The sequence below is a fragment of the Lucilia cuprina genome, chromosome 6, assembly GCF_022045245.1.
Source record: "Lucilia cuprina isolate Lc7/37 chromosome 6, ASM2204524v1, whole genome shotgun sequence".
In the NCBI taxonomy this organism is placed as follows: domain Eukaryota; kingdom Metazoa; phylum Arthropoda; class Insecta; order Diptera; family Calliphoridae; genus Lucilia; species Lucilia cuprina.
In genome coordinates, this window is record NC_060954.1 from 62,740,646 (window position 1) to 62,759,170 (window position 18,525).

General features: G+C 29.2%; 2 protein-coding genes across 2 annotated transcripts; both read right to left on the bottom strand.

Annotated features, from left to right (window-relative positions):
- Positions 1-788: 788 nt before the first annotated feature.
- Positions 789-12,584, bottom strand: LOC111675960 (protein wech). Its single transcript, XM_023436846.2, has 5 exons — positions 12,316-12,584; positions 4,442-4,709; positions 2,505-4,380; positions 2,293-2,445; positions 789-2,206 (listed from the first exon to the last, which is right to left on the bottom strand). The coding sequence occupies exons 2-5, from the start codon at positions 4,630-4,632 to the stop codon at positions 2,036-2,038; spliced, it is 2,391 nt and encodes a 796-aa protein (XP_023292614.1). The 5' UTR covers positions 4,633-4,709; positions 12,316-12,584; the 3' UTR covers positions 789-2,035.
- A 3,103-nt stretch (positions 12,585-15,687) lies between these two features.
- On the bottom strand, positions 15,688-18,358 carry LOC111675876. The gene is made up of 2 exons (XM_046955842.1): positions 17,642-18,358; positions 15,688-16,736 (listed from the first exon to the last, which is right to left on the bottom strand). Exons 1-2 carry the CDS (start codon positions 17,904-17,906, stop codon positions 15,934-15,936), a joined length of 1,068 nt encoding a protein of 355 aa, XP_046811798.1. The 5' UTR covers positions 17,907-18,358; the 3' UTR covers positions 15,688-15,933.
- Between the last annotated feature and the right edge of the window lie 167 nt (positions 18,359-18,525).

Consider the following 18,525-nt stretch of genomic DNA (forward strand, 5'->3'; position numbering starts at 1 on the left):
AGAGAGATGATTAAAATTGTTAGCAAAGTATTTAGTTGTTAATAATAATATTCTTTGTGATATAAAAAGATCGATGATGTTTTGCTTTTGTTGGTTTTTCTTAAGTTTTATTGCTTATTTGTTATGAAATTTCTTTGTCTCTCTCATCCTTTCCACTTATTTTTACTAAAAGGGATGAAATCTAAATTTCTGTTTTAAAAATTTCCCATTCATTAAAGAGAAATTTAGTGTAATTATAAACTTCAAAGAGAAGTTCAAAAAAAAGACTGCTCCAAGTTTCAGATTAGGTTTATGCATAGCTGCTTTAAACAATTGGAAATTGTGAAATATTTTGATCTCATTATATGTTATTTTGATTCTCTCTGAATAATAGTTTAATTATAAATTTTTTTTGGCAGCAGTCTAGTATTCGTATTGTTTTCTTTTTTTTTTTTCATTCCAGTTTTATTTATGAAATATACCTTATTGCTCTTATTTTTATTAATTTATTTATTGAATTATAATAATTATTATAGTTTTTTAATTGTTTTGTTTTAAAATTATCTAATAATTTGTTTGTTTTTGTTTTATATTATATATAATACTAATGAACACATTTAATATAAATTTTTTTCTTTGAAAATTTAGTTTTCAATTAATAGTTAATTTGCATTAAATTTAATTATATTTTCTTTTTTTTCATCTCATTTAGTTTAGCTCTAGCTGTTGCTTAGTATTTAGAGGGTTATTTTTTCTTTTTAAATTTTATATTATTAAATATTTTCATATATGGTAAGTATTTGTTTTTGTTTTGTTATAATTTAATTATTTTTTTTTTGTGTGTGTCATTTTGTTTTTACTCGGTGTTATGTAGTCACTTTGGTAATCAGTCTTACTTAAAAAAAATATATAATTAATAAGTTTCGTAAATTAAATAAAATATAAAATGAAATCATATGAAAATAATTTCCTTGAGTTCAGTCTCTCAATTTAAAAAATAATAAGAAAAAACATGATGTAAAACACAAACACAACAAGAATAATAAGTATGTAATAGAGTTAAAAACAAAAGAATGAGAATAAAAACATATAAAAAGAAAATATTTAGTTATAATTAGTTATTAATCTCTATTATTTAACTTTCACAGCAATTTTTATTCACTTTGTATCTCTTGTCGCGCACGCAAAGAGTTTTTTTAGTTTTTTATTTTTGGGTAAATAAAATGTTCATCTACTGTGTAAAGTTATTGTTTTTAAGTGTGTTTTTGTTTTTGTTTTTTTAGCTTTTAAGCTATTTATAGTAAGTAAGTTGTTTGTTTCTTTGTTTGTTTTATAACGGTGTATTTTATCGGTTGAAGTTTTAATAATATTTTTTTTTTAAAGTCTGTTTGAAATTGAGTTTTTAACTTTGTTTTTATCATTATCAGTCTATTTATAAATGAAATTAATCTTGGATTAATAAACTAAAAAAATATTACATTACACATACATATATAGATGTAAAAATGAATTTATGAATGAAATGAATAAACCAAACACGAGTATAATTTATATAAGAAATTACGTTATCAAAAACGTCGTTATCGGTTGTCATTGAGTTACGTTTCGCACAACGTAACGTAATAATATAATGAGTGCAATATGTGATGTGAGGTTAAAAATGAGATGGTCATGTTTTATGTTTTAGGTTTTTGTTCTTAATGGTTTGAAGTTAAAGTATCTAGTAATGGAGTGTTTCTTTTTTTGTTTAACTATATCTGAATGTATGATTCATACTATAACTGATCCCTAAATAATATATGAACGAGGTAATCGTTGTAACTTAAATGCTAATAAAAAGTTTCTTTTTTTGTTTTTCTTTTTGAATCAATCATCTGTTCTTGAGGATCGATGAATTTTCTAATTTTCTATATTGTTTAGATTGTTACCCATGAAAAATGTATGCCGCAGATGATGATGTTGTTGCCGCCACTACTGCCGCCGTTGAGTTGGTGTCCACAGCAGCAGTGGTGCTTGTAGTATTATTTATCCATCCCAATGACGGATATGTTGAACGTTAGAAGACATGTACAAAACGTTTGTAGGGATTAGATCCCTCTTTAGAGTCGGGTGATAATTCAATAAGGAATACAATACGACCGTCTGGCATTAAGGCCACATCACAAGTACGATCTTTTTCATCCAAAGTGGGAGGCATTAAGGGATTCAAAGAAGGTCTTATTTCAATCTGCAAATAAAAAGAGAGATAGAGATAGGGAAAACACAATAAATACACAATTTGTTTAATCATAAAATTAAGCTTAAACTACTTACATCCCATAAATAATCCAGGGTAGGACTATATACTACAATACGTTGATTCTTGGAATCAGCAACTATAATGCGACCATCATCGTCGCAGCATATACCTGAAGGGCGATTAAATTCCTGGAAACCAGAACCTTCATGACCCTTGGCTGATAAAATCTGCAAAGACATTTGATTATAACATTTGACTAATCGATTTAGTTGCTATAAAAACTTACCTCATTTATATCAGGATCTATCAGGTACAAACAATGATTGTCAAAATCGGATACTATAATATTACCGGTGGGTGTGTAGCACACACCACGCGGCGAGGCTATGCCCTTATTGGAACCATGATTATCAAATACAATTTGACGTATAAATCTACCTTCCGAGTCGAATTGTTGTATACGATGATTGCGCGAATCGGTAACGACAATTTGACGTCTTGAGTTTACGGCCACATCCCAAGGATATTGGAATTGACCATATTCCTTTCCGTAACTGCCAAATTTCAGTAGGAATACACCGGAAGATGTAAAGATCTGCACACGATGGTTATCCTTGTCCACGACTATAATACGATTATCAATATCTACACAAATACCGGCGGGAAGATCGAATTCTCCATTACCGACACCCTTGCGGCCGAACTTGAATTTAAGAGATCCATCAGGATTGAAAACTTGTACACGATTGTTGCGTCTATCGGAGACTAAAATGTGACCGAGTTTATCCACACACAAGCCCCATGGGCGGCTAACTTGCCCATCTTCGTGACCTTCTGTGGCAAACGAGAGAGATAAAGCGTTCGAGTTTCGGGCCTTGACGGGTTCTGTAGTACCAGGTATAGCGGGTGTTGAACGAGGAGCACCAAAGTGTAGACCAGGTGAACTGCGCATTACACTAAGTTCCCAATCCAAACCAGGATTAGGCATACTACAAGCACTACCGCCTCTTACTTGCATCACCGGCGAAGGATTACGGAAAGAATTGTCTCTCAGTAGTGGACGTCTCATGTTAGCGGGAACTACGCCATTTGATAAACCATTTCCAGCCATTGATAATACAGTGCCTACCGACTCCACTGCGGCACTACCACCCACAATTGTACCTCCGCTGATATTCATAAGGGGCATATTTTTCTCATCCACTAAAACTATGCCACCTTGGTTACGTATATCTTGCAATAAAGAGTAATCGGGAGCAGCAAAAGCAAATACTTCTTGTTTGGGCTGTAAGTCTTTGTAAATAGCTGCAAACTGTTCAAGTTGTCTTTGACCATTTGTTACTTTCATAGCAATATCAACGTGATCCATGCGGCCACCGTTTTCTGCTACTTTGTGCAACATGTCCGATGTTTCGGCTAAACCTGCTAAAGCGGATTTAAGTCCAGCCATTTGATCGTGTAACATGGCCAAACGACGCTGTCTTAATTTCTCTACAAAGTCCAAAAGGAAACGTTCACGATCTTCAATAGCGATGAGAAATTGACGAAAGCCTTTGCGGATATTGTCGCTTAATTCGGCGCAATTTCTTTCGATGTGACGTATGAAAGCCAAGGCCTTATCAATGCTACTCTTAATGCATTTCGTACCCATGCGACTACTTTCCAAGGCTGTTTCAATCTTTTCCCTGGATTCATCCACAAAGTTTTGGATCGAGGAGTAGCAGTGCTCCTTATGCTCGTGTAGGGTACAACATTGACATACCAACTTCTTGCAGTATTCACAAACATAACGAAGCATCTCATTGTGTTGATCGCAAAGATAGTTGGGACAAGGAATGTTGGGTACGCTAGTCGACATACCGCCGGTGGGTGAGGTGCCAATCGGAGTCGGCAAAGAAATAATGGAGTGATTAGAGGATAATGGTGATTTGCGATGTTCTCTTAAGCAATCATTGCACATGAACTCATTGCATTCCAAGCAGCGAATCGAAGCATTAACTTCACACCAACTGCAACTAATACTTGAGTTATTCGATGATTCCGGAGACATTTTAGGGGCACGCATGCCACTGCCTATGGGTGCTACACCAATGCTAAACTCTTGTGGTGTTTCCAATGACGAAAGGAAGTTGTTGAAAAAGAAATCATTACGAGGTGGTGAACTGTAATGAAAATTGTGTTATATTTTTCAAAATCAAAACTCAAATCCATGTAAATACTTACTCATTTCGAACATCGTTGTTCATCATGCCGCTGCCAATGTCCCAAGCAGGAAACGAGTCCAAAATACCAGCTAATAGTCGCTCGGCGGTGGTAGCGCCGTTATTGGGATTGCCATTCGATGCTGCATTATTGCCAGCTGCCGATGCCATTTGTGCTGATAACGAGGAGTTGTTAGACAACAGTTCCATCATAAAATAATCGATAACCGTTTAAATGAAAATACGGCACTATTGACGGTCAAAATTAAGCCGCAATAAATAACGTTACACTTGGTGTAGTAAAAACAAAAAAATTAATAAAATATTTATTATGTTTTTGCAGACTTTTTTCTTTCTTTCTTCTTTCCCTGTCTTCAAAAATACGTTTGTATGTAGAATGTAGCTCAAGAAAACTGGAGTAGTATCTTGTTGTCAATATTATTATTCGTATGTATGAAGCCTTTAGGGTTGTGTATGCAACAAATGTGATTGATATTCAGGTCGATTTTTCGTAGCGAACGAATTGTTTTAAAAACTTTGCAAATATTAAAAGTTAAACTTTAAAACACTTATTTTAACGTAAATATAAGAGTAAAACTCCTTAAAAATAAATTGTAAATAAGAGTTCTTGTGAAAATTGAGATTTTTTGTTATTTTTTAAAGCGTTTAGAACGCACGCGTTGAACGATTGAGTAGAGGATGGTGATGATACCGCCAGATGTTACCAAGCGCAACTAAATCAAAAACACTTACTGCTGCTGCTTAAGTACTGCTGCAACACAATTATAGAAGCTGCGTCTTTAAGACCCTAATTCTTTCTTTCCTTCGTTCTTTCTTTTAATCTTAGTAGGTACTCAAACTCATATTAATGAGCAGGCACGCATGTACATTTTACACATCCTCCTAGATTATGTTGTATGCATTCGAATATGTCATTGTGTTTGTGTTTTTGTATGTGCATTACTGTTGGTTGCATGTGTATAGGTAGAAGAAAAGAAAAGATCCTTCTTTTGTCCCTAACTAGAAAGAAAAACCCATAACCATACTCAACAGCAACAACAACATCAATCAATATTACAATTTTTATGGCTACACTTTTACTATTCATTATCCTTAGCGGGGCAGATGTGTGTCATATTGGTTTTTTCCTTTAAAATTCTACAGGATGCTTTGATAGATCGATCAGCAGGTCATTATACACAATGTATGTATGTATGTATGTGTATGTATGCATTTTTTCCTGACATCTAATACACATTTTGTAATCCATGGAATTTATTTTGTAAATGATTTACAACAACTCTCTATCTATCTATCTATCCGTTACTAATTGCTAGAGTTCAAAGGAAATCTTAACGATATTTAGAGTATGGAAAAGACAATTTGCATGGATTAAAGACATTTTTTTGTACAAAAGTAGTTTATGAAAGCAATTTTATATATATATTAATACTGGTAAGTTTGTTGTAATAAAAAGCTTGCTAAATATCACTTTTAAATGCACTACTACTATTCTCGAGTATTTTTTAAATTAACATTAAAGAAATGCTACATTTCTAAAAACTTTATTTTTCCTAACCTAACTTATTTAAAAATAAACATTATTCTGTTTTAATCATTTAAATTTATAGACAGTTGTCACCGATTTCTCAAAAATTATAAACATCTGCTACTAATAAATAAATAAATTTTTATCTATAATTGGTACGTGGATTGAATTATTTCCTAGGCTTGCATTTCCTCAGGCTGGGGTTGGTGATGAGAATTTATATTTATTTTCCTTCAATTTTAGACATATTCTAAAAATAGTTCTATAGTTAATTAAGTGTAAAAAGTCATTAACTTACATACAATATAAATCTTGTAAGATATCGATGCGTTTTTTTTTTCTTTTCGTGAAAAAGTAGGAGGGGAGAAAAACGACATTATTGAACTACATAGATATTTTCGAATTAAACCAACCACCCCAAACGTTTCTTCAGAGAAAGCCACCCCATTCATATACTCAGTACGTTACTTAAACCCAGAATTCAAATAAATATATTTGAAGATTTACTCTAAGAATAAATATAAATAAAAGAGAATTACCTTATTTAGATTACAAATATCGTGGAATATTTTATGTTTCACGCTTTAAATTTGTCAGTTGTCCCTTATAGAACAAAAACTATTTATAGAGCTATATATCATCCAATATAAATTTTAAATTTTTTTTTGCATTTAAAAACAAATTTATTTCTGGAAACTGTTTAAAAAAATGTGTACTCAAGAAATTAAACAAGCTTTAAAAGCCGAAACCCAGGGATCAGAGCATTATTTCTGGGATCAAAACTTATCCAGCGTTTTAAATATGGCCGAAAATGGCAATATATTATGGCAAGATATCTAGAATAAACATTTGTTGACCTGTGTTATAAATATTTTTTTATCTTTTTGTCTTAGTAAAGGAATAATACGAAACTGTTAAAAAAAATTGTGTACTCAAGAAATTAAACAATCTTCAAAAGCCGAAACCTAGGGAGCATAGACTCTGGAATCAGAATTTATCCAGCCTCTTAAATATGGCCAAAAACAGCCAAGTTTATGGCAAGATATCTAGAATAAACATTTATTGACCTGTAAAGTAAAGGAATTATACGAAAGATAAAATCTCAAGAGATTATGCAGAGTTTTCACTCCCTCGATTCTGTAAAAGGTCTAGGTATTTACTTACAATCAGATTGACATAAATTTTCATTTTACTATAATACTAATCGATTAAATGACAATTTTTGAACAGTATTATAAAAATGGTTTATTGTAAAAAACATTTTAAAACAAACTTAACACATTTGTACATTGAGAGACCCATGGACAATTTTTTTAAGAAATACCTCCCATTAGCATGACAATAAAAATAATTATTTCCTAACAGCAATTGAAAATCTTTTTCCTATAATCAGCTCAAAATTACGGAATTTTTCAGACCAATTTCGAAAAGATCGCAGATAATTTTTTTTAACATATTGTACTGATGAACATCTGACAGTGGATATTTCTCGGGACACTCTAATGTACATGCAAATACGAATTAATAAAGATATTAATAGCTTATTTTAGGTTTATTAGGCACATTTTCCATACAAAATTCCTACAATAAACCATCAATAACTTTGTGAAGCATTTATGAATATCGGGGGATTAGTATATATTTTTGGTTGTAGTATATTCTCAAACTTCTTGAAAATTTATGAAAGTTCGTAGTTGAAAAAATTAAAAAAAATAAAAATATATTTTTTAATGATTATAATTTATAAATTATTTTCACATTAGCGACATCGATAGAAATCTCAATAGAATGCAAATAGAGATTTTAATTGTTAACGAATAGCGGAATTTATTGCAATATTATTTATTGCATAAAAAAGTTTATTTAACATTTATTGAACAAACTACTGGACACAATTAAAGGGAATGTAAAAAAACATCATTTATATGTTAAATACTTAATATGTACATAATATGTACATAATTTGTACATATAATTAATTTTTGTAAAATACTACAAAAGTAAAATTTTAATTTATCAAGACATTCTTTCTAACGAACGTGTATGTTTTTTGAAATGCCTTAAAGTATGCAATGTTATATAAATTATTTTAATTTACCTGCCTATCAAATAAGGAAGATCAGAATCAAAACAAAAAAATATATTCATCCAAACATCTATCTGTATGTATCATAAAATGTCAAATACACAAAAAGCCAAATTATTATCCTTTACCCTCCCTTACTCCACCTTAAATAAAGAACGTAATTTATGTATACCAAATACAGAAATATGAGACAAAAAAACACACACAAGCGCTCGCAGAAATAAAAAACAAAAACATAATAATGTTGCATCTTATAAATACGCACAACATAGATACATACAAAATAACAAAAACAAAATAAGGATTGTTTTACGTTTTATTACCTTGTTTTATATTCATAAACCGACACACACACATACATACATGTATGTATGTATGAATGTACGTTGTTTCTATATATTGTGCTTTAAGAAAATGTAGTGCAATTGGGGAGTAAAAATAATAAATACAAGAATCATCCCCAAACTTTTTTCACACACATACAATAGACTTTATTTCGCATTTACTATAAACTCACCCTACACTAAAGTTAGGGCAACAACAACAAAAAAAAAAAAACTCACGCACCGTAAGTATAGTTTTTTACGTCTTCACACTTACATATTTTTCTAGATTTAGATTTGTTGCCAGACTTGAAGATTTATTTTGTCCTAAATGCGTTAATTAAAATGAAATTTGGACTAAAAAATAAAAATATAAACAAAATGTATACTTTGTGGTATAAAGCTAATACAATACATACTTACATACATTCGTATATATGTATGTATATATGTTTATAAATATGTATGCCATTAAAGAACATGTTAAAGAGAAATAAACTCATAACAGACATGGAAAATTAAAACTTTTAAATGATATCGGTGTTTTGAACAGAAATCTACTTTGTTTCGTTTAATAAGCTACGATAGAACAACATTGTCGGATTAAGATCAAGAAAGTAACGTAACAGACAGAGGATCTGAATTTTCTTTGTAGAGTACAACCGGCTAATTCACTTGATAAAATCTTATATATGTATTACATATAGCGCAGTTCATCGTGTCTATTTTATATATTTTCTAGTCCTTATATCTTGTAATTATTATAAGCCCAATCGCCTCTAGCTTTTCATCATCTTCTCATATCCTGCAGAAGTTTTGTATAGTCATGTCCCATTAGAACACTTTTAATTTTGTTGCAAACGTAAAAACAAAAACTTTATAATATTTTCACGCATATTAGATAAATTGAAAATTAAATTTCAATTCAGATGAGAAACATCTAATCTAAATATATTTTATTTTTTCAAATCCCTTGATTTGTGAATGTATGTCATATCATTCCTACAAAATAGATTGCAGTATATTTAGATAGTCCCAAAACTATTCCCCTGTAAAGATTATTGGAGTATATGGCCCGTTTAGTAGTCCTAAGTAATGCAAGCATGGGTCATGTTGAGGATCATTTAATTTTAGTAAGTAATAGTTTTTGGGTTTAGTCTAATGTAATGCATGAAAGGATTACGTGGATTACAATCTTAAATGGAGTATGTGTTTTTCATATACATACATATGTATGTATGTAGATATGTTAAGGACCAATCCTTATCTTTCTACGAGTACTTTTTGCACGGGAGTGTGAAGTAGTCTCAAGAATATAACGTAAAATTTAAAGCCTTGTAAAATTTATATATTCCCTAAGTGACATATAAAATTTAGAAATTTACATTAATTACATTAGAAATTACATTAATGTTCTTTTAGAATTTTTTTTACATGGTAAAAACATTTTAATATTAAAGAAATTATTAAAAACTAGAAATTAACTTAAAACTGCAACCATATTGAATTTCCCATACCTGGTGCGTGTACGTTACATAGGATGTATGCAAGTTGGTATTGTATCTAGATTCTAGAAATTACAGACATACGGCGTCAACTTTGTGAATATCAATATTAACATCGTCGTCAGTTTAACAAGATTTTCAAGTTGAATTGATACTAAAGGAGAAACACAAAATAAAGTCCTTCTGTTTTATGTTGCTTCTAATTTGTTATTCTTCTCTTCCTCCTTTACCTTTTTGTATGTTGTTTCTTTTTTTCTTTACTCGTATTGTCACGACTACTGTACAGTATTAAAAGTAATGCATTCTTTTTACATTTTTTTAGATAAAAAATCTTATATAGGTATAAACCGGTAATAAATATGATAAATTTTGATGAATTTATTTATTGCAATCATGTCTTAATTGAAATTTATTTTTGGTATAATTTTTTTTGGAAAAAATTATTGATCCATTTAGGTAATTCCAAAAAGACTAATCTGTAAACATTATTTTTGTACAATCCGTTTAACAGGCCTATGCAATGCAGACTAGAGCCTGCATTACATAACACCATCTTGCAAATCATGCAGTCCCACAATTTTAGCAAGGGAATAGTTTAGTCTTATGAATTGATTACGTGGTTTTAGCCTATGGCATCACAATATTAAATGAAGTAATTTTTTTAAATGTATTTGAATTAGTTTTGGATCACTTCTAGTCCTTTGAGGACTTAAAATAAATATTATTATTGGATGTTAATCTTAGTGCCTGTGTTCTGTATTTTTTGAGTCGAAAGGAAAACATTGAAATATAAGTTTTATGATTAAAAAAATTTCTCAACTGAACTTAAAATTAACAGAAATATATTTGAATTACGTGTTTTTTTTTTGACTATTATATATATTATACATTTTTTGTCGATTCGAAAGTCTCAGTATATGCAAAATATTAATACCCTACAACACTTTAGTGTGGAGGGTACAGATAATTTTATGAAATATGGACCAAGCATGTTTTTTGGCACAGGGACGAAGTCTTTTGAAAATGGTTGAAATCGGTGTTATTTCACCTACCCCCAAACAACCGTACTTCCCGTTTTAGGCTTTTTATGCCATAATTACGTCAAATATACTATTATCTGTGTAAGAATTGGCACAAATAAATTTTATATGAGTATTAATGACACTGCAGATTCTCGTAATGATCGGCCCTTATTTGACCCTAGCACCCATACAAACCCCCCTTCAAAAAATGTATTAAACGTCTATTTTAAAATATATCCTTTTCTCAAATTTACCGAGGATCGGCCCATGTTTGAACTATACTCCTATATAAAGCCTCATTTAGAAAATTTTGTATTTTATCAATTAATTACTTAAATACTTTGGAATTAAGGTAAAATTCTTTATGAAAAATAAACATGTTAAAAATATACTAATGGTGTAGGCTATTATAAGGTCGGCCATACCCGACTATACTTTCCTACTTCTTTTCTATTATAATGATAAAATATTGTTGTAATATAATGATAAATGCAACATTTCCGTTTCGAAACGTTAAAAATATAACGGTAACGGTATTTGTAAAAATTTTATTAAAAATCAAGAAATTTGTTTCTCGCTATAGTATAGTAAGCTGAAAATGTATTTAGCAGTCTAGTACTTCCAAAAGCTCTGAAATTTCTAGTACTTACACATCCACTTACTTTTCAACATACCGTCAGCATTACTTTAAAGTACTTTTGTAATGACTTACATATAAACAGATACGTAAGTACTTTATTTTTTATACGAAGTGAAAAGAAACTTTAGATTAGCGCTAATATTTGTTTATTACAAACTATTTTCGTGATTTTCTTAATTTAATATGTTTTAATACATTTAAGGTTCTGATTCTTAAACTTGTTTCGGTAAATAATAATCAAAAGAAGAAGGAAAAAAAGGATGTTTGTATGTATGTGGAACTGTCTGTGTTGTTGTTTTAGGGGATGTTCAACAAACAAAATAAGTAATACGAAAAAAACATACTTTTTAAGACTGTTTTATTTTAGTATTTGTATTTGGGGAACAAGTAAAATCAATATTTTCTTGGCGACATTTTTCTTTTTAATTTTGAATTCTATACGATTCTTTGTTTTTTTCAAAATAAATCAATAACTTTAAAAAATGAAAACAATTATTTTCCCATAAAAGATACTCCATATTCGAATATACTAACTTCATACATACAAATATATAATTCGTACTACTACATCTTCTAGATGTATGTTTGTACATATGTACATACATACATACTATATATTATTTATACATTTGTACATACACACAATATTTTTGTTTTTAAGAAGAGAAAATTTTCTACATACTACGTTGATTTTAATAAGAAATAAAAATGAAATAAAATTGAAAAAAAAAATAAATAAAATAAAAATGAAAAAAGAAAAAGTGTACTTACAATTTGTGGCCCAGGCATACGAAGCTAAATAAAGTGTTTTATAGGTGTACGATGGATGTATGTATGGCCTTGATCTAAATTGTTGTATGATGATTTTTTAATACAATTTTACTGTAATATTTATGCTAGGATTTTTGTCTTTAAAAGACTTTTCTTTCATATAATATATAAAATAAAATATTTTTATTATTATTATTATTAACACCGTTTTAATCACAAAATTTAATTTTCTTCTAAAATAGTAGTTTTATTTTTATTCACATACATACATTTGTGAATATTTGACGTTAATATGTTTGTTTGTATGTATTTATTAGATTTTTGTATCTTTTATTTTATTTTTTTTTACTTTTTCTTAATTTTATTTGTTAGTTTGTTGTTTCTTATTTTTTTTTAATTGTATGATGAAAGTAAATATTTCTGTTTTTTTTTTAGTTTTGAGTTTGGATCTCTTATCTTTCTTTGCTGTTGTTGTTGTTATTTTTTTCTTGATTATTGTACATTTTTCTATGTTTTTCTTTTTTAGTGTGTTTGTTATATTATTGTTTTGTATTTTTCGGTTAGTATATATTTTTATTATTTAGTTTATGTTTCTGTTTCTGTCACTTAAGATTCCAGACTGATTATGATGAGTCTCACAAAATATATGTTTATGTACACCAGCCAGCGAGCACACTGCTGACATACACTGACGGCAGAGTTGGATTGGATGTATTTCGAGTGCAGCAATGAATGACACACTCTAAATATGCTCGCTCAATGTTTTAATTTCCCAAACATTTGGGTCTGGCCAAAGAGCGCTCAAATTTCTCTTAATAACACAATAATACTCTTAAACATACAACTGTTATTGGGGATTTTTATCTATTCAATGTTATTTATTAATTATATTTTGCTTTTTTGTTCTTTCTATTGCAGTCTGCTTATTTTAATTTTCTCTTTTATGACTATTGTTGTTTTTTAACATTTCCTCATTTCACCAAATTATGTCTAAAACACGGTTTTTCTTAATTTTTTTAAATTCCTATTATTAAATTTTTTCTTTCAATTGTTGCCTTGTGGCTACCTCTTTTGTTGGATTATGTTTTGTAACTAATTTGAAAGTGGAATAAAATGAGTAACCCTTAACAGTGGAGTGAGTTTTTTTATTCTACATATTTTACTTTTATATAAAAATGTATTTTGTTTTTTTTTTTCTGTTTTTAAAGTGAATCAAGGGGATGTTTTTAGTATTTGTGTTACGAGAAGTGGTTGTTGTTAATCTTGAAATGGTGGTTGTTTTTTACTGTCAATGTTAAAAGTGGAACACATTTCAAAATCAAATTGAACAAGTACAACATTAAATCGTACTACATCACATTTTCGAAAAGGGTGGTATTAATTTCAAACGATTTTCGAAAAATGTATTATACCTATATGTACATAAAAAAATTATTAGAACATATCAAATTGTATTATGCACTTATTAAACCTGATTTTGGTCTATATCAGTATTATTTCACAAACTATTTTTAAAGTCAATTTAGAAAATCTTAATGTATGTTGGTAAAATCTAGAAGCTACTGTAATATAGCAAGTTTAACTTTATTTCGTTATTGTTTATTAAAATTTACCTTCAAATTACTCTTAAAAACAAGAGAATATAACAAGCTATAATAATATATTCTCTTAATATTAGTCAGAATAAAATAAAATTTTCATTTTGTACCATAAATTGGGAACCAAACGAACCATAAGCAGCGTTACCATTGTGCCACTATTTGGTATGAAATGACTAAACTATCCAACGTGAAAATGAATTTTGAAGAATTTATCAAAAATTTGGGTTGTCGTCTTTCGATATACAAACTCTCATACATACATACATACATACATACATACATACATACATACATACATACATACATACATACATACATACATACATACATACATACATATGTATGTGGATGTATTGCTATGATAAACAAGTATGAATATGTAGTCGGATATGGTCGACCATTTTTTAATAATAAAGCATTCAATCTGATTTTTACATATTTTCTGGAATTTTCTGGAATTTTCCGGAACATTTTTACTTTTTGTTGACAAAAATAAATATATTCTGCAAGAGGGCTCATATGTAGGTAAGGTAAATATGGGTCTATCCTTATAAATTTTGGAATTTAAGTATACATAAAAGTTATTACTGTAGAATTGCATAGTGTTATAAGCGTTTATAAATGAATTTTGACCTTCAAGCCATTGTATGTGGGCTAGGGTCAAATGAGGCCTGATCATTACAAAAATCTGCAGTGTCATATAACCTTTTTTAAAACTAAGTTTTTCCGATATTGTTGACATACTAGAACATTTAACAAAAGCCCTATTCGTGGGGTACGGTTGTATAGCGTCAAGGCGAAATAATGAACCGATTTCAATGAATTTCGGTCTCCGGTCGAGTATATTTTTAATTTCATCATATTAGCTTAAAAATTGCGAGCTGTAGCGTGCGCATATATTGCTAAATTGACTCAGAAAGTGATTCTGAAGGTGAGTGTAGTGGGGTAGGGTATAAAAAGCAGAATCGGGCGAATTTCTATATATTTCATCTTGATTATTAAAATTTCTATGTTAATAATTTAAATTGTTCTTTTTAATTAATAGATTTTCAACGATAATGCTGTCTGACGATAAGCAATTTTGCCAGACAATTTTTTTAGGTATTTACTATAAATTTATAGGTTTATAGTGGCAGGCTGAAAATGGATGTATAGAATAGAACAAATTATAACAATAATATAAATACGAAGAAAAGATTCTGATTATATTAGATTTTTACAAAATTTAAAGAAAAACGTAATTGTTTCTCCATTTTCAGAAATGTTTTTTTTTTAATCTTTTGACAAGCTGAGCCAACATAATCCACTTGGATATGGCTTTTTTAACAATAAAATACCGTACTATGGTGTGAATACAATTTCAATGACTATTGTTTAAAATCAAAAAAATGTATATGTATACATTTTTCATTGTTTTTACAAAATTTCAGTATTTGCACAGTGCTAAAAATGTAGAAATAATAATTGCAAAATTTAATCTGCTACCTGATTGAAAATGCAGGTGTACTTTAGATTTCACATAATTCCATACATATAAGAATACACTAAAAGTAGAATTTCAGATGTCCTAGAAAAATCTCATGCTAAGAAAATTGTATAAAGGATACTATTATTATTGAAAACGTTGTTAACTTATAGATATTGACATATGTACATACATATATGTACTGTACAGGATGTAGCTTATAATACTATGTATACATAAACATACAGTATGTATGTCTGTACAGTTAATATCTTTTAAGTTAAAAGATATTAACCATAAAGTTAAAAGTTTTAACTTTATATTTTAATTAAAAAAAAATAATTTATAACTTATTTTATTATATGTATAAACTAATGTTTCATTATATTCAATTATACATAATAGATATTTTAAAAGGCATTTGTAATATCCGTTGAAAAAGGATTTGAAATTGTTTCCATTATCGTCATTAATCTATTGACGTAAGGACAAAATAATTTATAAAATTCCGGCAATTTGTAGTAACATTGTTATACCAAAGTATAGTTGCCTTCAACCAAATTCTTGTATTAACACATCCTGCAACTTCTGTCGAACTTGAAGTTTCCTCTGTTCCTTCACTTTTCGTAAATATGGTAGCAAACTCAATAGAAACATACGATCTGAATCCTGCTCATCGTGGTGTCTACAAATGTCCTCTTCTTTAGTTTCCTTTTTAGATAAATTGCAATTTTGTACATTAATCTTTGAATTGTTATCAATTGAAAACTTTTCATTTCTCATAGACATTTGATAGTTGTCCTCTATCGAAATAGCATCTTCATCAAACTGGTCATCATCATCGTCGTCCTCAATGTTGTTTTCGTCATCAACATCATTATGGATTTGGATTTCATTTAGATGATGTGTATTATTTGATTTTACATAAGCATTGCTATTTTGATAAAAGGATTTTATTGGTGGCGTAACATGTGTCAAATCATGTAATGATGTCTCCGATTCTGAATTTTCTAATTTAATACGTTTGTTGTGACCGTGATTTTGAAAGAATGCTGATATCTCGGAGAAATTAAATTGATTTTCTAGAGATCGATCGCTATTATCATTCGGAGTTGTAGTTAATGAAGTTGAGTTGTTTTGATGTGGTTCTGTGGCACCGTGTAGTCCCTGCCAATAAAGTGATTGTTCACGTAGTCTATGATGGCGCATCACATTTTCAGCTACGGCAGCTTCCATAAAGCGCATGTCATTATAGAAACGCCATGTTGTAGGAGGTTCAGCTGAAATAGTATTTCGTATGAACACTTTCCGAAAATTATCACGCAAATGGCCCCATTTGATTCGACAAATATCAGCTATATAGACAAGAGTAAAATAGTAAACATTATTATGAAAAAGTAACATTATAAAAGAAATAAATTTTTTAATAACAATTAACCAATTGACTAGGTATAAATTTTAGAGACAGTTTTGAAGTTAACGATTAAATGGTAATAATCAGATTACTTAATTATTAACTAATAGATATTAGTTTATTTGATTAAAAAAGAGAAGAAAACTTAGATTAAGGAAAAATTTCATATTTTGTTGTTTTTGTGATTTTTAGCAGTAAAGTTTGAACTTTAAGAGCGATCTATGCAAATTGATAATCAGATTAGTTAATTTAAAAACAAATTTATTCTGATGCTAATCCCCTTTTGATGTTTTTGAGTACAAAATTGAACTTGCAGTGTTGCCACAGAAAACTTCACTGTTTGTCATCAAAACATTACATGTTTTATAAAAAAGAAGAAGATGATTGTAAATGTAATATGAAAATTAATGAATTAGTAAATCAAATATATTAATGTTTAATTTTATAAAATCGTATTAATTTTTTGCCCAGCTGTTTACACTTTTGCATTTCTTGCTCAATTTTAAACCATCTCCATTGGGTGCTTAAACAAGCAAACAAAATTAACTGAGTACTGAAATTTTTAATTTAATCCCTAATCCTTTACCTAAAGATTGGCCCCAAGTTTCAAACCGTCTCTTAAAAGATTAATTTTGTATATTATAAATACAACCGTGTTGGAGAAGTCTCACTAAATTAAAAAAAAAAAACATTTAAATTCCCATACTATTTAAGAGCAAAAAAGAAGGAAATTCCCCTTAATATTACATTAGTACATAAATAAAGTATTGTATGTAATCATTCATAAATATGTATATACATATGTATGTACATATGTAAATAAATTTAACAAAGTATTTTACTCACCTGGTAGATGAACCTCTTGACTAACTTGTTGCCACAATGCATTTATATCGGATCTTTTCTGACCATTATTAGTACGAATCCATAGATTGGGTCTACGTGATACTGATCCAATCAGCAACTTAACTGTTTCTATTGGCAATTTAGCAGTATTGGTAAAATGTGTTGTTGCCACTGCACCAGCAGCAGCTGATGTTGATTGTGCGGAAGCTCTTTGTGTTTGATATTGTTGTTGTTGCTGCTGTTGATTATTTTGCTGCATAGCCATTAAGTACAAGTAAGAAGAAAGGTTTTTCCACACAATGCGTGCTCGTTTTTTAATACAATGCACAAACGATGCTCCTCCACTCACTACTGACTGATTAACAACAAACTTGGGCCAAGATCATTGAATCGACTTGAGCTAAGCCCTCGTTAAAATACAAAATATATTTGTATGTACATATGTATGTATTTTGGCGCTCTATTTATTGTTTATCTTGTTTGCAAAAGAGAGTACTAAAGAGAAATTTTTTCAAGTTTACACAAACAAACTTACATTTAGTAATATACATACATATGTATGTACTTACAGTAAACTTTTTTTATATTTTTTCCGGATACTTAGCTTCCGTTAATATTGCAATTTTATTTTTTTCATTAGTTATGTTTTACATCTTTTATGATAGTTTCTTTGTTTTCACTTTATTTTATTCTTTACATCATTCAAATTCAACAATCCGCCCATTACTAATTTAATGGGTGAGAGGGTTTCTTGTTTACGGCTGTACGGTTTAAGAGACCAAGTTACTCTATTGTTAATACGTACGTTAATTTACATATATGTATGTATGTATAAAAACATACGATATATATTTACAGTAGAGTGGTTCACGATTAAATTAAAA